General features: G+C 47.7%; 1 protein-coding gene and 1 long non-coding RNA gene across 5 annotated transcripts; both read right to left on the minus strand.

The window, feature by feature from the left end:
• Positions 1–1,035: 1,035 nt before the first annotated feature.
• On the minus strand, positions 1,036–27,383 carry LOC310837277 (uncharacterized protein). 4 transcript variants are annotated; one of them, XM_083723578.1, is made up of 6 exons: positions 26,878–27,383; positions 24,178–24,877; positions 22,969–23,083; positions 22,743–22,822; positions 21,344–21,470; positions 17,815–19,796 (listed from the first exon to the last, which is right to left on the minus strand). In XM_083723578.1, the coding sequence occupies exons 2-6, from the start codon at positions 24,658–24,660 to the stop codon at positions 18,592–18,594; spliced, it is 2,010 nt and encodes a 669-aa protein (XP_083579704.1). In that variant the 5' UTR covers positions 24,661–24,877; positions 26,878–27,383; the 3' UTR covers positions 17,815–18,591. The 4 variants fall into 4 exon arrangements, with proteins under 4 accessions (XP_083579705.1, XP_083579702.1, XP_083579704.1 ...); XM_083723577.1 differs by lacking the exon at positions 26,878–27,383 and adding an exon at positions 25,865–26,141; XM_083723576.1 differs by lacking the exons at positions 17,815–19,796; positions 21,344–21,470; positions 22,743–22,822; positions 22,969–23,083; positions 26,878–27,383 and adding exons at positions 1,037–2,757; positions 3,704–3,830; positions 4,495–4,932; positions 25,865–26,104.
• LOC310836237 lies at positions 14,855–15,251 on the minus strand. Its single transcript, XR_014559949.1, has 2 exons — positions 15,084–15,251; positions 14,855–14,975 (listed from the first exon to the last, which is right to left on the minus strand). It is a non-coding gene; the product is annotated as an uncharacterized lncRNA (long non-coding RNA).
• Positions 27,384–27,907: the final 524 nt, after the last annotated feature.

A 27,907-nucleotide genomic window follows, 5' to 3' on the forward strand; every position in this document is an offset into this window, starting at 1 on the left:
CCTCAGAAGGTGGGCTCTTCTTTCTCAAAGGTTTTTAAATGGAGGTTGCCCAGCCACCTGTCAGAGATTCTTCAATCCCTGCATTGCAGGGGGTTGGACTAGATGTACCCTATGTGCTCTATGATTCTATGGATTGTAGGCTACCACGTCTGGTGTAGCCTAGGCCAGGGTTGGATCTGCCTGGTGCCTCCCATTTTTGGCATTATTGATGGCTGTAGCATCAAAGCCACATCCTACAAGCTTCTGTTTGATGTACATCTGTACTCAGGCACTGTTTCCAGATTCTGGAAAGCAGGAACGGACACGGAACGCCCAGACACCCCACAAGAATCCTGGGACTCCTCAAACCCAAACAAGGAAGCAGCGACTCTAAAATTAACTAAACGTGTTTAATGTGCGTTGACTACAAAAGGCAGGGCACAGTCAGAATTCCAGGCCAATGGAGAGAAATAGTTTCCATCAAATGTATATATATATATATATTAATCATAATAATTTTTTAAATAAAAAAACTAAGGCACAGGGGAAATAAAAGGAAGCTTCATGCAAACCAGTCAAGAAATAATAACAGGACCCAGTAAGGCATAAAAACATGTATTATAGCAGCCTCCCTCAGAGGTTTTTGGACTGCAGTGGCCGTACTAGTGTGCAGGTGATGGGTGCTGTATTCCAAAGTCACCTGAAGGGTGCCATAGGCTATAATATACCCAAGTAAATAAATGTGGGGCCTACTCTTTTCTTTTTCCCAGAAGGGTGACAGCTACCAGCATCAGTCTGTGTCTGCATTGATGTTTGGTTTGTTTAAAAAAGTCTGCATATTTATATAGTTTGCTCCTTTCCACACCCCAAATATTTATTTGGCGGAACTAGGAGGAGCCTCTTGAGAGTCCCATGGAAGAAGATCCACCCTCTCCATTCTTAAGGAAATCAGCCCTGAGTGCTCACTGGAAGGACAGATCCTGAAGCGGAGGATCCAAGACTTTGGTCACCGAGAAGAGAAGACTCCCTGGAAAAGACCCTGATGTTGGGAAAGATGGAGGGCCCAAGGAGAAGGGGATGACAGAGGACGAGATGGTTGGACAGTGTTCTCGAAGCTACCAGCGTGAGTTTGACCAAACTGCGGGAGGCAGTGGAAGACATGAGTGCCTGGCGTGCTCTGGTCCAGGGGGTCACGAAGAGTCGGACACAACTAAACAATAACAGGAGGAGCCTCTGCTATGTGGATTCCTCAATGACTAACAAGGGGTGATTCAGCAGCATCTCAGGGGTGACATACTGGCTCTCCTGGGTGAATTCTCTGATGGGACACAAGACCGACACCCCCCTCCGAAGGCATCTCAACGTTCCATGAAATTATGGGGTTCCCCGCCCCGACATGAATCCTCTGGTGCCTGTTTAGATCGGCTTTCCTGTAGAACCTCTTCCCGCATTCCAGGCACTGGTACGGCTTCTCCCCCGTGTGGATTCTCTGGTGGGACGTGTAGCTCGTGATCTGGCTGAAGCTCTTCCCGCACACCAAGCATTTGTACGGCTTCTCGCCGGTGTGGACCCTTTGGTGCCTGGTGAGGTGCGGCTTGTCGTAGAAGCCCTTCCCGCAGTACGAGCAGACGTAGGGCTTCTCCCCCGTGTGGATCCTCAGGTGAGAGGTGAGGTGCGGCTTGTCGTAGAAGCCCTTCCCGCAGTACGAGCAGACGTAGGGCTTCTCCCCCGTGTGGATCCTCTGATGGGAAGTGAGGTCCGTGTGCTGGCGGAAGTACTTCCCGCACTCCAGGCACTGGTAAGGTTTCTCCCCGGTGTGGATGCTCTGGTGGCAAGTCAGGTTCTTCTTCTGGCTGAAGCTCTTCCCGCACTCCAGGCACTTATACCGCTTCTCCCCCGTGTGGATTCTTTGGTGGGTGAGAAGGTTGGACTTGTCGTAGAAGCTCTTCCCGCAGTGGGAGCACATGAAGGGCCTATCCCCCGTGTGGATTCTCTGGTGGGACGTGTAGCTCGTGATCTGGCTGAAGCTCTTCCCGCACACCAAGCATTTGTACGGCTTCTCGCCGGTGTGGACCCTTTGGTGCCTGGTGAGGTGCTGCTTGTCGTAGAAGCCCTTCCCGCAGTACGAGCAGACGTAGGGCTTCTCCCCCGTGTGGACCCTTTGGTGCCTGGTGAGGTGTGGCTTGTCGTAGAAGCCCTTCCCGCAGTACGAGCAGACGTAGGGCTTCTCCCCCGTGTGGATCCTCTGGTGAGAGGTGAGGCCGAAGCTCTGGTGGAAGCTCTTTCCACACACCAAGCACTGGTACGGCTTTTCCCCCGTGTGGATTCTTTGGTGGATAGCGAAGCTCGACTTGTCGTAGAAGCCCTTTCCGCACTCGGCGCATTTGTACGGCCTCTCCCCCGTGTGGATCCTCTGATGCGACGCAAGGTTTGCACGCTGCGTGAAGCTCTTGCCGCATTCCGGGCATTTGAACGGCTTCTCTCCCGTGTGGATTCGCCAGTGAACGTTAAGGTCCGATTTGTGACTGAAGCCTTTCCCGCACACCGGGCAGACGTTCCTCTTTGCTCCTTTCTGCTTTTCTTGCTGAATAGGAACTTTGGGGAAGCTGCTGCCCTGCCAATTAACTGATTCGTTCATCCACACCTCCAGCTGATTCTGCTCCTGATTTTTTGGCCCTTCGTGATTTCTGATTTCCTCTTCTGTCTCTTGATATTTGTTCCTTTCCGACGACTCTGTGGATGGTCCCTCCTCATCCTTACTGGGCCACCCATCACCTTCTGGAAGAAACGAGAGGAGCCTGGTTAGAAAGGGCGGAAAGCTTTTCATCAAACCAAATTCACTCCCATAGAGAAGAGGCTGCACATATGTGGTTTAGTCCAGGCACATCAGGTTTATCCAAACCAATGGATTCAAGGTACAGTGGTACCTCTGGATACGCTAGAAAGGAGATTCCAACTAAACCTCAGGAAGAACTGTCTGACAATAAGAGTGGTTTGACTGTGGAACAGTCTCCCTCGGGAGGTGATGGGCTCTCCTTCCTTGGAGGTTTTTAAGTAGAAGTTGGATGGCCAACTGTCATGGATGCTTTGGCTGAGATTCCTGCACTGCTGGGGGTTGGACTAGAGAACCCTTGTGGTCCTTTCCAACATTCAAGCTTCCTCAAATGAATCCTGGGAACCGTAGCTGACCAAGGGGGCTGGCAACTGTAACTCTGTCAGAATGGAACGGCTGTTCTCAGGATTCGAGGGAAATCCTGTGCTTTGAATGTGTGTTCTGAATGCCCCTTTTCAATGGATCTGCCCTTAGAGGTGTTGTGGGTTCCTAGACTGTGCTCCCTTCTTTATCATTTAATAAAATTATCTCTTTAAACTAAAATTATTGCTTTAATAAAATGAGAAGTAGATCTTCATGCAACACATAGTTGAACTATGGAGCTTGTTCCCACGGGAGGCAGTGATGCCCATCAATGTGGATGGCTTTATGGAGGTAAAGGCTACCAATGGCTACTTGCCATGATGCTGCTGCTTCTAAGTACTAGTTGCTGGAAACAGGCTACCTAAACTCGGAGCAAAGATTGATCCTTCAAGTGAATTCTTAATTCACCATTTTAACTAATTATTTGAATCTTCCTTGAACTGCATTTCTTGTACACAGATTATAGACTTATGCACTCAAGGCAATACAGAAACCGCTAAAGTAAAATAATAATATGAAATCCTTTACTCAGCAAGGCCACGTTCCGGGAATTCTCCAGCATGACTTCTCTGTACAATGTTCTTTGGCCTGGATCCAGCAGAGACCACTCCTCCTCGGTGAAACACACAGCCACCTCCTCAAAGGACAGGGGACCCTGGAAGAAGAAGAAGAGGAGGTGGAGGAGGAGGAGGAAGAAGAAGTACATGGTGTTCCCCTGTTAACAGGCAGGTCAAAGGAGAACGGTTGACCTTCACTCCCAAATGCGGAGAGAGATGTTTGATGTGTGCAGGGGAAGGTAATTTCCCTACAGGGGTGATTTAATATAAATTTTTTAAAAATTATTCTGCTTTCCCAACAATAAATGCTCGTGTCAAAGCAGTTCATTAATAATAATAATAATAATAATAATAATAATAATAATAATAATAATTTATACCCCACCCATCTGGATGGGTTTTCCCAGCCACTCTGGGCGGCTCCCAACAAAATAATAAAAACATGATAAAACATCAAACATCAAAAACTGGGACATGAAGATACCAGGTAGCCTGACATCTGGCTGGTGGAGATTATAATGCACATCAATCTCTGACTTTTGCCTTCTGGGTTTCTGGGGGTTTTCCTGTTGTTATTCTGTCTCTCACAGCTACAATAAACCTACCATTAAAATTATGGACTAGTCATTTCTTCGTCAGAGGGCAAATGGGCAAATTTAGCAGGGGATCAAACACTTTATCCCCCTCACTGTACACACACAGTTTTGATATCAATCAGTCTCTCCCTGCCTTGCAAATATTTTTCAATGATCCTTTCCTTACCTGAGGCGGCTGCACAGCAGCTGCTTCTGCTCCGCCGTTAAGAGACATTTCAGGGGGTGGCGGTGATGTCATCCTGTTCCCTGTGAAGAGGTGGTGGAGGCAAAATGTGGAAAGCAGTAGTACGTCAGCAAACTGTGGGTGAATTCCAGGCCCCCACAAGAGGAGAAGGAGAGCTGGACTTTCTCCTGGGAACTTTGCACCCATAAGTGTCAACTTTTCCCTTTTCTTGCGGGGAATCCTATTCGGAATAAGGGAATTTCCCTTTAAAAAAGGGAAACGTTGACAGCTATGTGCACTCCCACCAAGAAGGGATCCTCCCTTACCCGGTAACATGTTCCATGGACGATCCTCTTGGTTGATTACCCCAAATAAAGGGACCTGACAGGTACTGGGCAGGCCAAACTCTGCCTTGGGGGAATCGATGATCACTTCCAGCACCTGAAACAGAAGCAAGAGTCCCATGCAGGGAAATGGGGAGGAGTTGAGAGAAGCAATACTGACCGAGGGATGGATTCACGCCTTCCACCCCCCCCAAGTCTCTGCAAAACCCTGCTGAAACCAATGGGGCAGGGCGGAATGTCTGGGCCTCCCCACCCAGCGCATCGTGGATAACGGGATGCCGCACATGCGCACACCTGGAGTACTGTGTCCAGTTCTGGGCACCACAGTTCAGGCGGACACTGACAAACTGGAACGTGTCCAGAGGAGGGCAACCAAAATGGTCAAAGGCCTGGAAACGATGCCTTATGAGGAACGGCTAAGGGAGCTGGGCATGTTTAGCTTGGAGAAGAGGAGGTTAAGGGGTGATATGATAGCCATGTTCAAATATATAAAAGGATGTCACATAGAGGAGGGAGAAAGGTTGTTTTCTGCTGCTCCAGAGAAGAGGACACGGAGCAATGGTTCCAAATTACAAGAAAGAAGATTCCACCTAAACATTAGGAAGAACTTCCTGACAGTGAGAGCTGTTCGACAGTGGAATTTGCTGCCAAGGAGTGTGGTGGAGTCTCCTTCTTTGGAGGTCTTTAAGCAGAGGCTTGACAACCATATGTCAGGAGTACTCTGATGGTGTTTCCTGATTGGCAGGGGGTTGGACTCGATGGCCCTTGTGGTCTCTTCCAACTCTATGATTCTATGATTCATGTGCCTCCTCCTTGAGAGGTCCAGAGGGTGGCAACATGAGAAAGGGCCTTTTCTACAGTGGCTCCTCATTTGTGGAATTCTCTCCTTGGGGAGGTTCAGCTGGTGCCTTCACTATACACATTTAGGTGCCAGGCAAAACTTTTCTCTACAGCCAGGCTTTGGGCTCCTTAACACTCTGTTAATGGGCCTGTTTTGTTCTTATTATATATTTTGTGGGGTGTGTGTTGTATTTTATGCCTTGAAATCTTTGGATAAAGGGTGGTATATGATTGTTATTGTTATTATTAACACCTGCAGACATCAGTAAACAGTTACCTGGAAAATGAAAGAGGCAGACAATTCAGAGTGGTTGGTGTTGTGAAGTATTTGGCTTTTTAAAGCAGAAATAAGGGAAGGCAGAATAGCAGGTTGGGGGGGGGCATGATTCAGTGGAGAAGACTGCAGGGGCTTCTGAGCACAGGATCGAGAGTGATAGGCAGAATTCTATCAGCAAAACTGACGCCATATAAAACTCTCATCTTGCAGAACATGTACCCATAACTCTCAAGGTGTGGGGGCATAGCTGTCAACTTTTCCCTTTTCTTGCAAGGAATCCTATTCGGAATAAGGGAATTTCCCTTAAAAAGGGGAAAACGTTGACAGCTAGGTGGGGGGAGGGGAGAGGTAACAACACATATCAATAAGGGAAAGAGAAAATGAGGGGAAAGAAAAATAGGTAAATAGAAAAATAGGTAAATCTGCTTAACTTTTGCCTTGGGCTCACATTGTTTTGTTTGAGGGAAAGAGCGAGCTCACATAAAAATTTAGATTTATAGTCAGGCCAAAAAAGAGATGAAAACAGATGAAAGGATGAAGCCGGCTTGCTCTTCTTAAACTGGTGCCCTTATGCAGAGTTGTTTTGAGCCCAGTCATATTGGAGACTATCGAAAAGACATGCTTTGAGTATCTGTATAAATGCTTTGAATATTTTTATATGCTTTTGACCTCCCTTGCCTTTCTTTCTTTTTGTTAAGCCTCCATTCACTGTTCAGATCTTTGCATCTAAATCCCGCCCCCCTTTGCGCCCCCTCCCTTTGCGCCCCCCTCGAGCCCAAGTTGTGGGGAAGTGGGATTGGGGGGGCAGCTGTCACTCACCTCATCCAGGGATGCAACCCGTGGGAAGATCTTTTCTTTCTTTCCCACGTGCAAAGCGGAGAGAGGAGAGGAATCGAATCTTGCAAAGCTCAGCTGCTTCTCTCCTCCTCCCCCCCCCCCCGCCAGCTGCCTCTCTAGGCATCCGGCCGCCCCTTTCTCAGTGGCTTTCCCCCCACCCCGCCTTTATTTATTTTTTGCAAAGGAAATACACGCCCCTCAAGGGTTAAAAAGCAATTGCTCGCAGCCCTAGAGAGGACCCTGGGAATAGTCACTTCCTCCTCCCAAATCTTGGTGGGAAAGGGAGGGGTGTGGGTGGGTGCGATTTGCAGGAAATCCTGCAGTGCTGGTGGGGGGTTTTCAAGGCGGGGGGGGGGAGCAAAGGGGACCATGGAATCAGTTGCATGGGACCCCGAGGGGTCATCTAGCCCAACCCCCTCTGATGCAGAGATCACAGCTAGATCATACATGACCCAGCCTCTGCTTCAAAGTCTCCCGTGAAGGACAGGGCAGCCACGTCGGAGGCTGGAGCCTAGGAAGCTGCCTTATGCTGAGTCCTGTTGCCTGCACTGACTGGCAGCGGCAGCAGCTCTCCCAAATTTCAGATGAGGGGCGCTTAAAGTCCTGAGCAGGCTCTGTCTGCCCAGGACGCAAGTGAAGCAGGTAGAAGGCGGTTCTGCCACCCTAAAATAAGTATACGGTGGTACCTCTGGTTACAAACGCTTCTGGTTACATACGCTTCAGGTTACAGACTCCACTAACCCAGAAAAAGAACTTTGCTTCAGGATGAGAACAGAAATCGCGCGGTGGCAGCAGCGGGAGGCCCCATTAGCTAAAGTGGTGCTTCAGGTTAAGAACAGTTTCAGGTTAAGAACGGACCTCTGGAACGAATTAAGTACTTAACCCAAGGTACCACTGTACGGTGTGGACATGGCCACAGTTAAAAAATAAAAGACAGGGAGAAAAAGTTCAGCCCCGGCAAGGGAGCAGAGAGGGAGGTGGAAGGAGGGCTCTTGGTTGTGAATGGTAGAGTTGGAAGGGTCCCGGGGGTCATCTAGTCCAACCCCCTGGAATGCAGGTGTCACAGTTAAAGAACCCCTGACAGATGGACAGCCAACTCTGCTTTTGGAACAATTCTGCCCTTCTGCCAAGTCGCAGGAATCAGGTGCCGCCCACGGTGCGATTTTCATAGAATCAAATATTCGGGGAGTTAGAAGGGGACACAAAGCGGTCACACCGCTTTGCCGTGCGTTTGTGGGGAGGGCTCTTCCCCCTGCTAGCCCATTCTCCATCTTGGGCCTGGGGACGGGCCCCATACTCCACCCCAGCATAAAAGACTCCAAGGAGGCCCGGGACACTGCTGCTGCCGCTTTGCCGGTGAGTCTTGGGGAGGACCGCTCCCCCTGCAAGCCCATTCTCCACCTTGGGCCTGGGGGCAGGCCCCAGACTCCACCTCAGCATATAAGGCTCCAAGGAGGCCTCGGAACATTGCTGCTGCCGCTTTGCCATGCGTTTGTGGGGAGGGCTCTTCCCCCTGCAGGCCCACTCTCCATCAGGCCAGGGGGCGGGGCCCACGCTCACCACTGCCGCAGCTTTGGGGACACTAGTGCTGCTGCAGCGGTTGTTTGAAGTGTTTTTATATGTTTTAAACTGTTTTTATTTTTTGCTTTGTTGTACCACCATAAGCGGTGGTTTTTATCCATGTATTTTTATTTTGTTTTGGTTTATTTTGGGTTGGGGTTGGGTGGTTGTGGAGTGGGGTGGGGATTGGTTTTGTTTTCATGTAATTGTTTTTTATTTGTTTGCTTTTATATGCTGTAAATGGAGGCGAATATTAGGCTTGGGATTCCTACTGTGGAGGGGCGAGGGAGGTATGGCGGTGGGGGCAGATGTCATAGGCGAAGGGGATCAAGATACGGATATGCTCGTACCCCTTCCAATCTGCGCCCCCTCCCGAGAGACGAGGGTAGGATGAGCAAGGACTACTCACCTCCGTCACTGGTGTTGTGCAATGCCAGGTCTATAGGCAACAAAACCGCCACCCTGCGAGATTTCTTCACCTCGCAGGGGGTTGACCTGGCATGTGTGACTGAGACCTGGGTGCGCAAAGGGGATACTGTTACCTTACGAGAGATGGCGCCCCCGGGTTTCTCCGTCCTTCACCAGTCACGGACTGTGGGCCGGGGGGGAGGGGTGGCGTTATTAATCCGGGAAGATTGTTCTTTCAGGGCTCTACCATCGCCATCGATCCCCGGCATTGAATGTGTTGGCCTAGTGTGGGGCTCTGAGGTGAGCTTGGCTGTCTGGCTGGTGTACCGGCCACCTAAAACACCAGCAGCCACCCTGTCAGGCCTGCTGGAGGCGGTGGCCGGCTGGGCCTTGGAGTTCCCTAACCTATTGGTATTGGGGGACTTCAACATCCATGCTGATGCCACTCCCTCCTCACAGGCTCTGGACCTGGTGTCTTCCATGGCGACACTAGGGCTCTCCCAGTTTGTTTCGGGCCCCACACATCAAGCAGGCCACACGCTGGATTTGATCTTTGGCGTAGGTATAGATGTGATCATGTCTCCTTCGATGAAGGTGCCATGGTCTGATCACTACGCTCTGAAAGCCAGGATTGACGTTCCACCCCCACCCTGCTTGGGTGGCGAGCCAATTTGGGCTCGTCCGCAGAGGCTGATGGACCCTGATAGATTCTGTCAAGCCTTGCGGGACCTTTCTCCCCCTGGCGACTCATTGACTGAGCTTGTCGAGGCCTGGAATACCCAGCTCCTAGCAGCCATCAATGAGATCGCACCTAAGCGCCCTCTGCGACCCCGCAGAAACTGGGCTCCCTGGTTTACCAAGGAGCTCCGGAAAATGAAGCGGGACCTCAGACGGCTAGAGCGAGTATGGCGGGGTGCCCGTGACGGAGCTTCAAGAACATCTTATAGGGTTTTTATGAAAACCTACGAGATGGCAGTGAAGGCCGCTAAGAAGTCCTACTTCTCGGCCTCCATTGCATCCGCTAGCTCTCGCCCGGCGCAATTATTTAGTATAATTCGGTCTTTAACGTCCCTTGAAGGACAGCCAAATTTAAATAACAATTTGACACACAGCTGTGAGGCATTCGCGAGCTTTTTTGCGGAGAAGGTCTTGTTGCTCCGCCATGACCTCCCTGCCAATTTGGATACAATAAAGGAACTGGAGGCCCCTCGACTGTCCTCGGGTTCAGTATTAGACCACTTTGACTGGATATCCCCAGCCGATGTGGACAGACTCCTCCGAGCTGGAAAGCCCACCACCTGTCCTCTCAACCCGTGCCCGTCCTGGCTGATTAGAGCGTGTCCAGACGAGGTGCGGGCCCCCCTGGGGGATATCATCAATCTGTCCCTTGGCACCGGGACATTCCCAGGGGAACTGAAGGAGGCAGTGGTGCGCCCGCTCTTAAAGAAAACATCATTAGATCCTTTAGATCTATCCAATTACCGCCCGGTTTCGAATCTTCCATTCCTGGGTAAGGTGATTGAGAGAGCGGTTGCTGAACAGCTTGGTAGGTTTCTGGATGAAACATCAGCTCTGGATCCATTCCAGTCCGGCTTCCGCGCTGGTCATGGGACCGAGACGGCTCTGGTCGCCCTAACAGATGATCTCCGCAGGCAGCTGGATCGAGGCGGGTCGGGGCTGCTGATTCTTCTAGACCTGTCAGCAGCCTTCGACATGGTCGATCACGAACTCCTGGACCACCGCCTTGCCGACGTGGGGATCCAGGGCACAGTCCTTCAATGGCTGTGCTCGTTTCTCTCTGGTCGGGGACAGAGGGTGGCGCTTGGGGGGAATTGTCATCCCGCCACTCCTTGGTGTGTGGTGTGCCCCAGGGTGCAATACTCTCCCCGATGCTTTTTAACATCTTTATGCACCCCCTCGCCCAGCTTGTCCGGAGTTTTGGGCTGGGCTGCCATCAGTATGCTGATGACACCCAACTCTATCTGTTGATGGACGGCCACCCGGACTCGGCCCCAGACACACTGATCAGATGCTTGGAGGCTGTGGCTGGATGGTTACGTGGGAGCCGGTTGAAGTTAAATCCTTCGAAGACAGAGGTCCTCTGGCTGGGACGGGACGATGTGGGATTGAGGGGGCAACTCCCATCTCTTGCGGGGCTGCAATTAGTGCCAGCACCGTCCGTCAAGAGTTTGGGTGTAATCTTCGATACCTCCCTCTCCATGGAGGCGCAGATTGCAGCTATAACAAAGGCGGCATATTTTCATCTCCGCCAAGCTAAGCAGTTGGCTCCTTAACTCTCTCGCCCTGACCTAGCCACTGTGATCCATGCGACGGTCACCTCCAGACTGGATTATTGTAACTCGCTCTACGTGGGGCTGCCCTTGAGACTGACCCAGAAACTCCAGCGGGTGCAGAATGCCGCAGCGAGACTCCTTACGGGGTCTTCGCTTAGAGATCACATTCATCCGGTGCTATACAAGCTGCACTGGCTCCCGGTGGAGTACAGGATCAGGTTTAAGGTGCTGGTTTTAACCTTCAAAGCCCTATACGGCCTAGGGCCCTCGTACCTACGGGACCGCCTCTCCTGGTATGCCCCACAGAGGAACTTACGGTCTTCAAATAAAAACACCTTGAAGGTCCCAAGCCACAGAGAGGTTAGGCTGGCCTCAACTAGAGCCAGGGCTTTTTCGGCTGCGGCTCCAACCTGGTGGAACGCTCTGTCACAAGAGACAAGGGCCCTGCAGGACTTGACATCTTTCCGCAGGGCCTGCAAGACAGAGCTGTTCCACCTGGCCTTTGGTCAGGGCGCAGCCTGACTCCCTCCTTTGGCAATCTTTACAAGACTTTAGTTTATGGTTGCCATTAATTTTGATTTTAATTCATTTTTATAATGTTTTATAATGTTGTACTCTTTTAGTGTTGTTAGCCGCCCTGAGCCCGGCTTCGGCTGGGGAGGGCGGGATATAAATAAAATTTATTATTATTATTATTATTATTATTATTATTATTATTATCTAGTCCGAACCCCCGGCAGGGCCGGAAACACAGCTAATTTTGGATCCTGAACTGGACCGGCATTTCCCCTCCCGCTAACCAGTCTCATCCCTCCAAAGCCATTCCATGCTTTGCTCCCACATTCCTTCTCTGTTAGGAGTGAATAAAAGCAAACTTTTAAGGATTTGCAAACCTCGATTAAGAAAAAGAGTGTGTGCAGCTGAACGTTTTAAAAGGTCAAATTGCTATTATCATTATTTACGTTTTGAAAGTGGGGAAAATAAGCCTATTGCTGTTGCAGTTTGAGGTCTTGTGCTTTCCTGTGTGTTTTAGGCCAATTTAACAGTAGATGCTTCAATGCCAGGTTCTGGGACACACAAGCACACATAGCTTACTGCAAATATATGAACTCTAACCCCTCTTAATTAGTGAGTATGTTTCCCTCAGGCAGAAGTACAGTGGTGCCCCTCAAGACGAATGCCTCACAAGACGGAAAACTCACTAGAAAGAGTTTTCCGTTTTGGAGGTGCTTCGCAAAACGAATTTCCTATGGGCTTGCTTCCCAAGACGAAAATGTCTTGCGAGTTCCTGCGGGGTTTATTTCCTCCCCCCCCCCTTTTTCTAAGCCGCTAAGCCGCTTATCCGCTAAAAGCCGATAAAACCGCTAATAGCGCTAATCCGCTAAGCTGTCAATGGGCTTGCTTCGCGGAACGGATTCTTTTCGTCTTGCGAGGCACCACTGTATAAACTTCTGCTAGGATGGAAAAAACAGAATGCAGAAAAACATGCTTGGCATATCTCAATAAAGGCCTCCCACCTCCCCCTTCTGGCATACAATATTAGGCCTGCTGGAGAATGCTTGCAATGTGTGTACTATCGGACTCAATGAATGGATGCAATATTCTCATTCTCTCTATCATGGGCAGGATAGTGAGGTCAACCAAATAACAGAATCTTTGGAAAACTTTCCAGACTGGCCTCCAGTATCTATAACCAAGGTTGAGAACCTTATTTCAGTTAAAAAATAATAAAGCACCCAGCATAGGCTATTTGCCCCCAGAAAAGTTGAAATCTAACATCGGCTGGTGGGCCTCCCTGCTGGCGGTAATATTCTCATTTATCGATTCATCCGGGTTATTTCCTGAAGTTTGGGCCACTGCTGTAGTCATCCCTTTATTCAAAAAAGGGCCTTCTATCCGATCCGGCTAGTTATAGACCAATTAGTTTTCTGTCTGTGATTAGCAAATTATTTGCAAAGCATCTTTACAATAAGCTAGTTGACTGGATAACTGATGGAGCTATTCTTGCCAAAGAGCAAGCAAGAATTAGATAAGGCAGATCCACCACAGACCATTGCTTTGTACTAGCCCATTTTATAGATAAGTATGTTAAGAAACCAAGTGGTGTGCTCTATATGTAGCTTTCATTGATCTGAAAGCTGCATTCGATTCAGTCTCTCGAGAAAGACTGTGGGATAAGTTGAACTCTTCAAGTATAGATAAAATATTATTGTTATTGATTAAATGTTTATATATAATCTTTGGGCACGTCCACCAAAGGTGAAAGAATGTACCTTCAATCTCTTTACATTTCCAACATTTATTATCGGGCAGATGATAGATTTTTGCAAGCTTGACCGGGGTCATGTACCACCTGTACATCATTTTCATAATATTCTCTCTTAAGGCATTACATGCCGTAAATTTCATACCGGTGGTCCACAACTGTTCCCAACCCGCAAACATAATATTATGACCAATATCTTGTGCCCATTTAATCATAGCTGATTTGACCGTTTCATCCTGCGTATTCCATTTTAACAGCAAGTTATACATTCTTGATAATATCTTAGTTTTGGGTTCTAATAGTTCCGAGAAAGTGCATTGCTCTACAAATGGGCAGCTCACAGGATCTGTACTGTAGCCTTTCTAGGCCTTTTTAACCATGGGTAGGAAAGCGTTGCACCCGGGCAGGGACGAAAAGAGTCAAACGACACCAAGGGGTTAAATCCAGAGAAAGAGCTTTATTCTGCCATTCCTTTGTGATGGATTCACAAAAACAGGCCACAGAAAAAAACATTTTACAGCAGGTTTTTATCCTTTTTCCCAAACCCCCCTTTCCCCTCTCCCCCCCTTCACAGAATTGCATAGAAAATGTTCCCTGGCTCTGCTCCCGGAAGAGTTTGCAACAATCTAAAGGTGCTTGGACAAGGTCAGCTAGCCTGAGAAGCAAAAGACATTGTGCTCTAACGTTGTTACATAGAAAGATGCTGAGCTAAAAGCTTTCAGCCTTAGGGGGGGGGGGGGACTTTGTGAAGTGCAGTTTGAAAAGTGCTTGAGGCTTTAAGGCCTGGCTGGGGGGGGGGGGGATTCACAAAACTAACTAACTGTTCCCCTTCAGTACCAGCCCCAAAGGGAGTTAAGCAAGGTTGTATCCTAGCTCCCACACTGTTTAATTTATGTATAAATGATATTGTCCAGAGTTTAACATCCCCAGAGTATCATGCCTCGAAATTGGCCACAAAAGCCATCTCTGTATTACTATCGGATGGATTTCCCCTGAAATTGATTTTTGAATTCTGAATTTATTGTTATTCACGTTTTATACTGTATTTTATGCTGGGTTTTGTTGCATCAATTGTTTTAAATTTGTTGTTAGCAGCCCTGAGCCCGGTTTTCTGAACTGGGAAGGGTGGAGTATAAATAAAAAAATTATTATTTATTATTATACACAGATGGTGTGGTAACTCTATCCCAAACAAAAGTAGGCCTAAAAAGATGGATGAGGGCATTCTGAGGATACTGCCAAAGAGAACAGCTGGCTGTGAATTGCAAGAAAACTAAAGTTTCAAGAAACGATAGTCAGTCACGTTGAAGCTGATTGGTCTGGGACGGAATGCAACAAGACTCTGATTGGCCAGCAAAGAAAAGGGAGTTGACTGACAGCTGGCAGAAACAGTGACAGTTGGGAATGTCAGTTGGTGAGGGGAGGTGTGAGGCAAAGAGCGCTGAGAGGAAGCTGAGGGCTGGATATGAAGCTGCCATTAGGGCCAGGAAAGGGGAGCTGGCAGCTGTGTCAGGCCGAAGCTGCCCTGCTTTAAAAAAAAAAAGCCTTAACTTAAAGATTTCAAAAAAGCAGGTTTTTCAGAGATTGGCTAAGCTGGCCAAGCAGCCAGAAGTACAACTGGATGAGCTTTGGGGGGGCGGTCAGAGGCAGGAGACCAGCTTGGCCTAGTGGCTATGGGTGTCGTGGTCGCCATGAAATGTGCATGGCCCTGGCACCGAAATTTGTGGGTGCCCAGCCCCTTCATGGGGAATTTTGTGGGTACTCACGCACTCAGGGCCCCTGGGAGTTAGTACCTATGGCCAGAGGTAGATTGTCCCCAGTAGCTAAACCAGGTTGTAAGCATACATGGCCAAGGTGAAGGTTTAGGGTCTTTGGCCTGAGGTAAATTTGCCTTTTAGAGGCTGCTGTCAGCAACTGCCATCGACTCAAGTCCACAGAAATAAAATTTAAGATTTTAACTGATGCGAAAGATAGAGGGGGCTTTGCCCTGCCAGACTTAAGGCTCTATTATGAATCAGCAGCATTTTGCTGGTTGAAGCAATGGCTACTTCTTGAGGATACAGACATTTTAGATCTGGAAGGGTATGACAATAATTTTGGTTGGCATGCATATCTATGGTATGACAAGGTAAAAGTGCATAAAGGCTTTAAAAACCATATTGTTAGGAAAGCATTGTATAATGTATGGATTCGATATAAAGATTTGTTGGAAAGTAAAACCCCCAGGTGGCTGTCACCAATGGAAGCTAAGGCAGTGAAAAAACTTAATATGGACCCTAACTGGCCAAAATATTGGGAAATTCTGGAACAAGAGGGTGAAAAGTTTAAACTGCAGAGCTACGATAAGCTAAAGCATAAAGTTCGGGATTGGCTACACTATTATCAGATAAATGAGACATTTAAGCAAGACAGAAAATTAGGATTTCAGAAGGAGAGGTCAAAGTTAGAAACAGAACTGTTAGAGCCCAATACTAAGAATCTGTCTAGAATGTATAACTTGTTGCTGAAATGGAACACACAGGAAGAAACGGTTAAATCAGCTATGATTAAATGGGCACAGGATATTGGTCATGATATTATGTTTGCTGACTGGGAACAGTTATGGACCACTGGTATTAAGTTTACGGCATGCAGTGCCTTAAAAGAGAACATATTGAAAATGATCTATAGGTGGTACATGACCCCAGTCAAGCTAGCAAAGATTTACCATTTGCCCAATAACAATTGCTGGAAATGTAATGAGTCTGAAGGAACCTTCTACCACCTTTGGTGGACCTGCCCAAGGGTTAAAGTCTACTGGGAAATGATCTATAATGAAATTAAGAAAGTCCTTAAGTGGACATTTCCAAAGAAACCGGAGGCTTTTCTTCTGGGCATGGTCGGCCAATTGGTATCAAAGAAGGATAGAACATTTTTTATGTATGCAACTACAGCAGCAAGGATTCTTTTGGCAAAGTATTGGAAGATGAAAGAATTACCCACTCTGGAAGAATGGCAGACAAAGGTGACTGAATTTATGGGACTGGCAGAGATGACCGGCAGAATCCGGGACCAGAGGAAAGAGACAGTGGAAGAGGACTGGAAAAAATTTAAAGTATATCTTTAAAAATGCTGTAAAATTGTGGACTGTTAAGATGTTAAGGGGTAAGAAACAGAGAATTACAGCTGTAAATAATAATGTTAAGAAAATTTTAAGAGAATCTACAGAAAATTGATTGAAGGGTTGCTAAGGAAAAAATCTTTTTTAAACAAGAATGCAGGGAAAGGGAGGTATGGGGAAGTCATGTTTTATTTGTACTTGTTTTTTGTGTTGTGTTTTTTTTTTTGTTTGTTTGTTGTGAAAATTAATAAAAATTATTTATAAAAAAAAGAAACTGTCACTGAGCACATCAAAAGCCACCAAGTCAGTATCAGTGTCCTCTCGATGGCATTAATGTGCCTTTAATAAACAGTCTTAGTTATGGGTTCGTTGTCTCCAGTGTTAGCTGGGTATACTGGATTTGGCCACTGTGAGAACAGGATGCTAGCCTGATCCAGCAGGGTTTATTAAAAGGTGGGACCGAAGGAAACCTTTTTGTGGTGATAGTTGAGGGAACAGTTTTCCACACAGAAGAAGAGTTGTTTGGATTTGATATCCCGCTTTATCACTACCCGAAGGAGCCTCAAAGCGGCTAACAATCTCCTTTCCCTTCCTCCCCCACAACAAACACTCTGTGAGGTGAGTGGGGCTGAGAGACATCAGAGAAGTGTGACTAGCCCAAGGTCACCCAGCAGCTGCATGTGGAGGAGCGGGGAATCGAACCTGGTTCCCCAGATTACGAGTCCACCACTCTTAACCACTATACTTCCCTGGGCTGTATGGGTGGTCATTTGAAGGCCTTGTGGGCTGTAGGCCCCTGAAGTTTGTCCCCATATGCCAGACCTGACTGCAACAAAGAGCCAGTGAATTAATTCTTCCCCAGAATGTGGAGTTTGATACCTTTCACATTAAGAAGGGCTCTTCTAGATAGATCCCCACCCCCCAGTGAGTGAGGGAGATAGTGTCAACAAAACCACATCTAGTCAATTCTCACAAATAATTTCACCAAGTCTTCCTGGGACTTTGGAGAGCTTGGATGACTCCCTCAGAAGGTGGGCTCTTCTTTCTCAAAGGTTTTTAAATGGAGGTTGCCCAGCCACCTGTCAGAGATTCTTCAATCCCTGCATTGCAGGGGGTTGGACTAGATGTACCCTATGTGCTCTATGATTCTATGGATTGTAGGCTACCACGTCTGGTGTAGCCTAGGCCAGGGTTGGATCTGCCTGGTGCCTCCCATTTTTGGCATTATTGATGGCTGTAGCATCAAAGCCACATCCTACAAGCTTCTGTTTGATGTACATCTGTACTCAGGCACTGTTTCCAGATTCTGGAAAGCAGGAACGGACACGGAACGCCCAGACACCCCACAAGAATCCTGGGACTCCTCAGACCCAAACAAGGAAGCAGCGACTCTAAAATTAGCTAAACGTGTTTTAATGTGCGTTGACTACAAAAGGCAGGGCACAGTCAGAATTCCAGGCCAATGGAGAGAAATAGTTTCCATCAAATGTATATATATATATATATATTAATCATAATAATTTTTTAATAAAAAAACTAAGGCACAGGGGAAATAAAAGGAAGCTTCATGCAAACCAGTCAAGAAATAATAACAGGACCCAGTAAGGCATAAAAACATGTATTATAGCAGCCTCCCTCAGAGGTTGAATATACCCAAGTAAATAAATGTGGGGCCTACTGTTTTCTTTTTCCCCAGAAGGGTGACAGTTACCAGCATCAGTCTGTGTCTGCATTGATGTTTGGTTTGTTTAAAAAAGTCTGCATATTAATATAGTTTGCTCCTTTCCACATCCCAAATATTTATTTGGCGGAACTAGGAGGAGCCTCTTGAGAGTCCCATGGAAGAAGATCAAACCTGTCCATTCTGAAGGAAATCAGCCCTGAGTGTTCACTGGAAGGACAGATCCTGAAGCTGAGGCTCCAAGACTTTGGCCACCTCATGAGAAGAGAAGACTCCCTGGAAAAGACCCTGATGTTGGGAAAGATGGAGGGCGCAAGGAGAAGGGGACGACAGAGGACGAGGTGGTGGGACAGTGTTCTCGAAGCTACCAGCATGAGTTTGACCAAACTGCGGGAGGCAGTGGAAGACAGGAGTGCCTGGTGTGCTCTGGTCCATGGGGTCACGAAGAGTCAGACACAATTCAACGATTAAACAACAACAGGAGGAGACTCTGCTATGTGGATTCCTCAATGACTAACAAGGGGTGATTCAGCAGCATCTCAGGGGTGACATACTGGCTCTCCTGGGCGAATTCTCTGATGGGACGCAAGACCGACACCCCCTCCGAAGGCATCTCAACGTTCCAGGAAATAATGGGGTTCCCCGCCCCGACATGAATCCTCTGGTGCCTGTTTAGATCAGCTTTCCTATAGAACCTCTTCCCACATTCCAGGCACTGGTACGGCTTCTCCCCCGTGTGGATTCTCTGATGGGAAGTGAGGTCCGTGTGCTGGCGGAAGTACTTCCCGCACTCCAGGCACTGGTAAGGTTTCTCGCCGGTGTGGATGCTCTGGTGGCAAGTCAGGTTCTTCTTCTGGCTGAAGCTCTTCCCGCACTCCAGGCACTTATACCGCTTCTCCCCCGTGTGGATTCTCTGGTGGGTGAGAAGGTTGGACTTGTCGTAGAAGCTCTTCCCGCAGTGGGAGCACATGAAGGGCCTCTCCCCCGTGTGGATTCTCTGGTGGGACGTGTAGCTTGTGATCTGGCTGAAGCTCTTCCCGCACACCAAGCATTTGTACGGCTTCTCGCCGGTGTGAACCCTTTGGTGCCTGGTGAGGTGTGGCTTGTCGTAGAAGCCCTTCCCGCAGTACGAGCAGACGTAGGGCTTCTCCCCCGTGTGGATCCTCTGGTGAGAGGTGAGGCCGAAGCTCTGGTGGAAGCTCTTTCCACACACCAAGCACTGGTACGGCTTCTCGCCCGTGTGGATTCTTTGGTGGATAGCGAGGCTCGATTTGTCGTAGAAGCCCTTTCCGCACTCGGCGCATTTGTACGGCCGCTCCCCCGTGTGGATCCTCTGATGCGACGCAAGGTTTGCACGCTGCGTGAAGCTCTTGCCGCATTCCGGGCATTTGAACGGCTTCTCCCCCGTGTGGATTCGCCAGTGAACGTTAAGGTCCGATTTGTGGCTGAACCCTTTCCCGCACACCGAGCAGACGTTCCTCTTTGCTCCTTTCTGCTTTTCTTGCTGAATAGGAACTTTGGGGAAGCTGCTGCCCTGCCAATTAACTGATTCGTTCATCCACACCTCCAGCTGATTCCGCTCCTGATTTTTTGGCCCTTCGTGATTCCTGATTTCCTCTTCTGTCTCTTGATACTTGCTCCTTTCCAACGACTCTCTGGATGGTCCCTCCTCATCCTTACTGGGCCACCCATCACCTTCTGGAATAAAGGAGAGGAGCCTGGTTAGAAAGGGCGGAAAGCTGATATATAATGAATTGAAGAAAATGTTTAAAATGACATTTGTAAAAAAAACCAGACGCGTTTCTGTTAGGGACTGTAGGACAACACCTGCCAAGGAAAATAAAGAATTCGTTTATGTATGCTACAGCAGCGATGAGAGTCTTGATAGCACAAGGATGGAAGAATGAGGAAACCCCGACAAAAGAACAGTGGCAAGAGAAATTGATGAACTATGCAGAACTGGCTAAACTGACATACAAACTGCGAGATAAGGACAACTGTGACTTCAAAGAAGAATGGGAACTTTTTACAAATTATCTAGAAAGACAACAAAATGAACTGGACTCCTTGGCAGGTTTTGAATAAACATACACAAATTTATTGATGGTTAATATAGTAGATAGATAAATATAAGGATTTATACAATTTTACAGTATGCAGAGAACAATATGTGCTGAGAAATCAGAGAGAGGAGCTGAGGGACGTCTCTGGGGGGAGGGTTTGTTGGGGAAGTGGGGGGAAAGGGGGAAAATAATGAATATGATATGTATTGATATTTTGTTATGTTGAAATTGTTAATATATATATTTTTTTTAAAAAGAAAGGGCAGAAAGATTTTCATCAAACCAGATTCACTCCCATAGAGAAGAGGCTGCACATATGTGGTTTAGTCAAGGCACATCAGGTTTATCCAAACCAATGGATTCAAGGTACAGTGGTACCTCTGGATACGCTAGAAAGGAGATTCCGACTAAACCTCAGGAAGAGCTTTCTGACAGTAAGAGTGGTTTGACTGTGGAACTGTCTCCCTCAGGAGGTTGTGGGCTCTCTCCTTCCTTGGAGGTTTTTAAGTAGAAGTTGGATGGCCATCTGTCATGGATGCTTTGGCTGAGATTCCTGCATTGCAGGGGGTTGGACTAGAGAACCCTTGTGGTCCTTTCCAACATTCAAGCTTCCTCAAATGAATCTTGGGAACCGTAGCTGATCAAGGGGGCTGGCAACTGTAACTCTGTCAGAATGGAACGGCTGTTCTCAGGATTCGAGGGAGGTCCTGTGCTTTGAATGTGTGTTCTGAATGCCCCTTTTCAATGGATCTGCCCTTAGAGGTGTTGTGGGTTTCTAGACTGTGCTCCCTTCTTTATCATTTAATAAAATTATCTCTTTAAACTAAAATTATTGCTTTAATAAAATGAGAAGTAGATCTTCATGCAACACATAGTTGAACTATGGAGCTTGTTCCCACGGGAGGCAGTGATGCCCATCAATGTGGATGGCTTTATGGAGGTAAAGGCTATTAATGGCTACTTGCCATTATGCTGCTGCTTCTAAGTACTAGTTGCTGGAAACGGCAGAGGCTACCTAAACTCGGAGCAAAGATTGATCCTTTAAGTGAATTCTTAATTCACCATTTTAACTAATTATTTGAATCTTCCTTGAACTGCATTTCTTGTACACAGATTATAGGCTTATGCACTCAAGGCAATACATAAACTGCTAAAGTAAAATAATAATATGAAATCCTTTACCCAGCAAGGCCACGTTCCGGGAATTCTCCAGCATGACTTCTCTGTACAATGTTCTTTGGCCTGGATCCAGCAGAGACCACTCATCCTTGGTGAAACACACAGCCACCTCCTCAAAGGACAGGGGACCCTGGAAGAAGAAGAAGAGGAGGTGGTGGAGGAGGAGGAAGAAGAAGTACATGGTGTTCCCCTGTTAACAGGCAGGTCAAAGGAGAACGGTTGTCCTTCACTCCCAAATGCGGAGAGAGATGTTTGATGTGTGCAGGGGAAGGTAATTTCCCTACAGGGGTGATTTAATATAATATAAAAACATTATTCTGCTTTTTCAACAATAAATGCTGGTGTCAAAGCAGTTCATTAATAATAATAATTATAATTTATTTATACCCCACCCATCTGGCTGGGTTTCTCCAGCCACTCTGGGCGGCTCCCAACAAAATAATAAAAACAGCACTTAAAATTAGCAAACATCCCAGTGACTATAAGCAAAAACACAGTAGGGTATAAATAAAGCAAAAATGAGAAAATGAAGAGAGATTTTAGCTTCTGCTTGGTGGACATGTCTGGAGCAAAGTAGGTTCTCTGGGTCTGTGACATTTATTCCTGTTTTAGATGTGGTAGGTTAAAAAAAAAGTTTCTGCAATCTGCCCTAGGCATACTAAGAGGCACAGCAGATTTCCATGAGTCATCCTTCACTAGCCTGAACATAAGAAGAGCCTGCTGGATCAGGCCAAAGGGAGCCCACCTGATCCAGCATCCTGTTCTCACAGTGGCCGGCCAGTTGCTCTGTTGGGAAGCCCACAAATGAACCCGAGCACAAGAGCAGTTCTCCCAGTATACCTGAATGAGCGTCTCCACTCCCATCATCTAGCCTAGACACTGAGGTCCAGCTCTGAGGGCCTTCTGGCGGTTCCCTCACTGCGAGAAGCCAAGTTACAGGGAATCAGGAAGAGGGCCTTCTCGGTGGTGGCACCCACCCCGTGGAACGCCCTCCCACCAGATGTCAAGGATATGAACAACTATCTGACTTTAAGGAGACATCTGAAGGCAGCCCTGTTTAGGGAGGTTTTTAATGTTTGATGCTTTCTCGTGTTTTTAATGTTCTCTTGGGAGCTGCCCAGAGTGGCTGGGGAAACCCAGCCAGATGGTCATGGTATAAATAAATTTATTATTATTATTATTATTATTATTATTATTATTATTATTATTATTACTCCCCTCCAGGTTGCTGAAGGCTGGTGTCTCCTCACTCAAGTCCCTTTCTCCAGCATTCACCTGGGCAGGTGAAGATGCCCACTCCTCTAATAAGTTCCACATAGAGACGGATATACTGTACACACAGTTTTGATATCAATCAGTCTCTCCCTGCCTTGCAAATATTTTTCAATGATCCTTTCCTTACCTGAGCCGGCTGCACAGCAGCTGTTTCTGCTCCGCCGTTAAGAGACATTTCAGGGGGTGGCGGTGATGTCATCCCGTTCCCTGTGAAGAGGTGGTGGAGACAAAATGTGGAAAGCAGTAGTACGTCAGCGAACTGTGGGTGAATTCCAGGCCCCCCAAGAGGAGAAGGGGAGCTGGACTTTCTCCTGGGAACTTTGCACCCCCACCAAGAAGGGATCCGCCCTCACCCGGTAACATGTTCCATGGACGATCCTCTTGGTTGATTACCCCAAATAACGGGACCTGACAGGTACTGGGCAGGCCAAACACTGCCTTGGGGGAATCGATGATCACTTCCAGCACCTGAAACAGAAGCAAGGGTCCCATGCAGGGAAATGGGGAGGAGTTGAGAGAAGCAATAGTGACCGAGGGATGGATTCACGCCTCCCTCCCCTAAGTCTCTGCAAAACCCTGCTGAAATCAATGGGGCAGGGCGGAATGTTTGGGCCTCCCCACCCAGCGCATCGTGGATAACTATCTGGCAATCCATGGTGGCCATGCCCTGCTCTCCACAGTTGCAGCCAGCAGGGCTTCTGAAAAACAGCTGTTGGAAAGCTCAGGGGGTGAGAGGGCTCTTGTAATGTCCTGTCCTGTCCTGCTTGCAGGTTTGCCACAGGCAAAGTCAGATGGCCTTGCCTGACCAGCGGAACAATTGGCCTCTAGAGGTAGTAAAATCTCTCCGTTGCAAGGAACTGCATGTCAAAATACAACCCCTCCTTTTAATCTGGAAATCCGCCATGATGGAATAAGACCGAGCTACAGAGTTATAAATAGTCATAGGGGGAGGTGAGCCCTTAATATGTCATTATATTTGTATTTCAAGTTCGATTTGGTAAATCTCCCCTGGAAAGGCTAATGTTTGATGTAACCGGTCAGGGGAAATTCATGAGCAGACGCCTGGAATTGTTTCATCGGAACTGAGAGAAGATGGCAGCTGCCAGCAGCGAAAAGACTTTTGGGTTGATTTGGCAGCAATACCAGCGTGTGAGGAGATGCTGCACGGACAGAGGGGTATCATACACATAAAACCCACACAGAAACACATCGTTGTACTTCAACTCGCTTGTGGAAACAACTCGGAGGCAGTGAAAGGAGGAAAACAACAGGAAGATTTAAAGGAACTATTAGAAATGACTATCAAAAGCAGCAGAGATATGAGATAATCAGAGCCCCGCCCCCCGAACTCGAAGCATGGGAAGCCCCAACAAAAAAATTATAATTCGGCAGAATATTTGGATTATTTGATATGTATATGTATAATTTGGAATATTTAATGTGATTTGATTGGATTGTTAAAATGGAAAACTTAATAAAAATTATTTAAAAAAACAAAATACAACCCCACCTTGGTTACAAACCCAGCTTCCTAGAACTATCAGTGTGTTCAGCTTTCTCACCTGATCCTCTTCCTGCTTTCTGTCTTCCTCCTGGCTCAGGAGGAAACCTTCGGCCAGGGCCACTGCTTGGGAGCTGGTCTCCGGCCCACACTCCCTGACCCAGTTCTCCATCTCCGGGGGGAGGACAGCCAGGAACTGCTCCAGGATCACTAGGTCCAGCATCTGGGCCTTGGTGTGCCTTTCTGGCTTCAGCCACTGATGGCAGAGACGGTGGAGTCGAGTGCAGGTCACACGGGGGCCCTCGTCCTCCTGGTAGCGGAAGTGCCTGAAGCGCCGGCAGAGAGTGTTTGAACTTACGGCTCCTTCATCCAGGATCTTCTGCCCTCTTCTTTTTTGGAATTCCCCAGAGTTCTCAGCCAAAAATGAGCCAGGGCCTTTTCCTGATGCCTCCCTTGCTGGGCCTGGAAGACCCATTTTACCTCCGAGATCCATCTCAGCTCCCTTCCAGACAAAAAAGTCTTTTTGCTGCAAAGTTCCTTCCATTCCCAGGACAAAGGTTGTGTGAAGAGGCCCCTGATTAGTCTCAAAAGACCTAAAAGGGTGCAATCCTATATGTGTTCACCTGGGAGCAGAGTCCTGTTGAAATCAGCGGGGCTTACTTCTGAGTAGACACACACAGGAAATGCACTGCTGGTCTACAGGCAAGCAGGTGAGTTTTAGGCAAAACAGGAGGCTTTCAGCCGTCAGTTCAAGATTCTCCCTTTGGAAAAGAAAATAAGAATGAGAGATTGTGTCACATATCGATGTACTGTTGTATTCCCTCACTCATAAATATTCCCTTTGCCCTTTTCTGAACCTTTCCCAACTCTGCGATATCCTTTTGGAGGTGAGGCGTGGCCAGAACGATACACAGGATTACAAACACCGCCGCACCATATATCTGTACAATGGCAAGTCCACTCAGAAGAAAGTGTCTTGTACGATCGCTTCTAGACCGCCCTGAGAGTCCTACCACCAATTTAACAGGTCAGTAACTCGATTTTTTTTAAAAATTGCTATTACATTTCTACCCCACCTATTCTCCAAAGAGCTCAAGGGGGTGTATACACTTTGCCCCCTCACAATTTTTTCGTACGGAGCCCCCGGTCGTCTCACGGACTAATCCGCTGCCACCAACCAGGTCCTCCCCAGTAAATCACTTAAGTCTCATTCAGGTTCTTAAGTTAACAAAGAAGAGTGTAGTTTATTGCAAACACAAACTTTAACTGCATTCAAAACGTTGTTACTCTTTACCTTCTGAGTCTTATTTTATCCTGTCTCTTCCATCTCTTCTACCTCCCCTCACCCAAGAACCAAGTGCGCTAACTGTCTATTTCCAACTGCCTGCCAACTGCTTTCCCAACTGCCTTTCCCAACCAACCCACTAAAACCAAGCTGGGCTAAGCCCTTTTATAAACAGGTAGGCTCCGCCTCCAGCTTTCCTATTGGTCTACATATTAACTCTTTCCCTCCCCCTGTACAGACATTTTCAAATGAACGGGCAAACGCCACACCTCACAACAACCTTGCAGGGTAGGTCAGCCTGACCGACCCAAAGTCACCCAGTGGGCTTCGTGGGTGAGCAGGGATTCGAATCCTGACCTCCCATGTCCTAGTTCAGAACACTAACCACTACTCTGCGCCGCTTCTCAAGCAGTGCGATGTGAGCACTCTCCCAAGTCCAAGAAAATTATTTCTACAGTGGTACCTTGGTTCTCAAATGACTTGGTTCCCAAACACCAAAAACCCAGAAGTAAGTGTTCCGGTTTTCGAACATTTTTCGGAAGCTGAACGTCCAATGTGGCTGTCGGCTATTGTTTCTGGGGCGCATGCACCAGTTTTGAGGCTTTTCCGGTTAATTTGTTTTTGTGACTGCGTGGAACCCAGTTCAGCTACTGAATGATTGATTGTGTGACTGCGGAAATGGATAAAAGCTATCATCAGCTCAGGTAAGGAAAAAATAATAATTTTAATTTATAGTATTGCAAAATTTGTATAAGGAAAATAGTTTTAAAAAATATTCTTATTTTTAAAAAAGAAGAAGCTACGAACATGAGCTTAGACCAAACTGGCGTGCTCTGGGGTCACGAAGAGTCAGACATGACTAAAACAACTAAAACAAGCAAAACAAAAAATTCCTTCCAGTAGCACCTTAAAGACCAACTAAATTAGTTCTAGGTATGAGCTTTCAGTGGTATCTGAAGAAGTGTGCATGCACACGAAAGCTCATACCTAGAACTAACTTAGTTGGTCTTTAAGGTGCTACTGGAAGGAATTTTTTGTTTTGACTATGGCAGACCAACACGGCTACCTATCTGTAACAAAAACAAGCAAGTAAGAGCTGTTTGAGGGAGGAAGGGGCTAACTCTCTTTCGCCCCCATGCCAGGGATTCCTCGCCTGGGGTTCCTGCGGGGGGTTGGGCTGGATAGCCCCTGGGGGTCCCTTCCAGCTCTGTGGGCGGTTTAAAACACGCAAAGGAGGAGGCGCCCTGCAAAGCGGGTGCTCCCCCCAAAGGCTTGCCTGGCAGAGTGGCCTTGTCAAGGAGGGGAGGGGGCTTCGGCGAGACGGGGGCGGCTCTCTTCCCGGGAGGGGGGTCAGGCAGAGCTGGAAAGACTTTCCCCTTCTCAACTTGCTTCCCAAGGAACCCTTCCTCACCCCCCCTCCCGCCTCAACCCATCATTTCCACCCCCCTCCAAAAAAACCCCACATTGCAAACTCACCCGAGACCCCTCCCCACCTCTTCCTTCCTCTCTCTCTCTCTCTGCTTCTATCTCTCTGAGTTGGGGAGGGAGGAGGGCAGGGGAGTGAAGGGAGGAAGTGACGTAACCCCATCTTATTTCCTCCTCTCCCTCCCCCCCCCCAAATCCTCTCTAGGACTTTGCAGCACGTGGCTTTAACCCTTGCAGGGGGGAGCAGCAAGTGGCGCCTGTGCAAATTACCCTCATTTTGTGCTTTTGCTGGTAGCTTTTTTTCGTGTGGGGGGGTTGGGAGGTGCAAGCCAAGGGTTACGCCGGCGTTTCCTAAAACATTCCCACTGGCCTGGGTGCCCCGAAATCGATTTGCAAGAGAATAGCACAAGGAGATTTAAGAGCAGCAGCAGCAGCAATGAATTGCATACAGTATTTGTGCCAAATCCAATTTAAATTATTTCGTTAAATTCAGCAAAACTGATGAACTACCACTGTTCAGTAGTGGAAGACGACAATGTGATTTTATGTGAACTGTGTTGCTTTTATTGTTGTTGTCCGCTCTGAGCCCGGCTTCGGCTGGGGAGGGAGGGATATAAATAAAATTATTATTATTATTATTATTATTATTATTATTATTATTAAGAATAATTACAGGAGTCTGATAGTGGGATATAGTGGGGTAAGGTCTGGGGGATGCCATGTACAGAAAAGGCTTGCAGGGCATGGAATTCCCTTGTCCGGTAGGACTAAGCCGGAAGCCTTTGAGAAGTTTTCGAGACATCTCATTTAATATAGTAACAGGGCAAATCTGCCACACACACCTTGAAAGCAGCCTCGGTAGACGCATGGAATATGTGAAAACAGTGTCGTTGATATTATTTATGCTTCCCGTTTCGCCATGGATGTAGCCGGGGGTGGGTGGGGAGGTACAGGGGCGTAGGAAGTGGGGGACAGAGGGGGCGGTGCGCCCTGGGTGCCACTCTTGGGGGGTGACAATATTGCCCCTGCCTCCCCCCAGCTGTAGAGCGGCCAAGGGTGCACGGCATCCATATGGGCTGCC

This window comes from Podarcis gaigeae (assembly GCF_964106915.1).
Source record: "Podarcis gaigeae genome assembly, chromosome: 2".
NCBI lineage: Eukaryota > Metazoa > Chordata > Lepidosauria > Squamata > Lacertidae > Podarcis > Podarcis gaigeae.

What these genes read in the sequence shown, in the direction of transcription:
- LOC310837277 (XM_083723576.1), bottom strand. Translation starts at nt 24,660, where the DNA reads ATGGAAGGAACTTTGCAGCAAAAAGACTTTTTTGTCTGGAAGGGAGCT. An exon ending in GAAAGCAGGAAGAGGATCAG is followed by an intron (nt 4,933 to 24,177) that starts GTGAGAAAGCTG and finishes CTTCTGTTTCAG; the next exon opens with GTGCTGGAAGTGATCATCGA. An exon ending in CCGGAACGTGGCCTTGCTGA is followed by an intron (nt 2,758 to 3,703) that starts GTAAAGGATTTC and finishes CGTTTCTTCCAG; the next exon opens with AAGGTGATGGGTGGCCCAGT.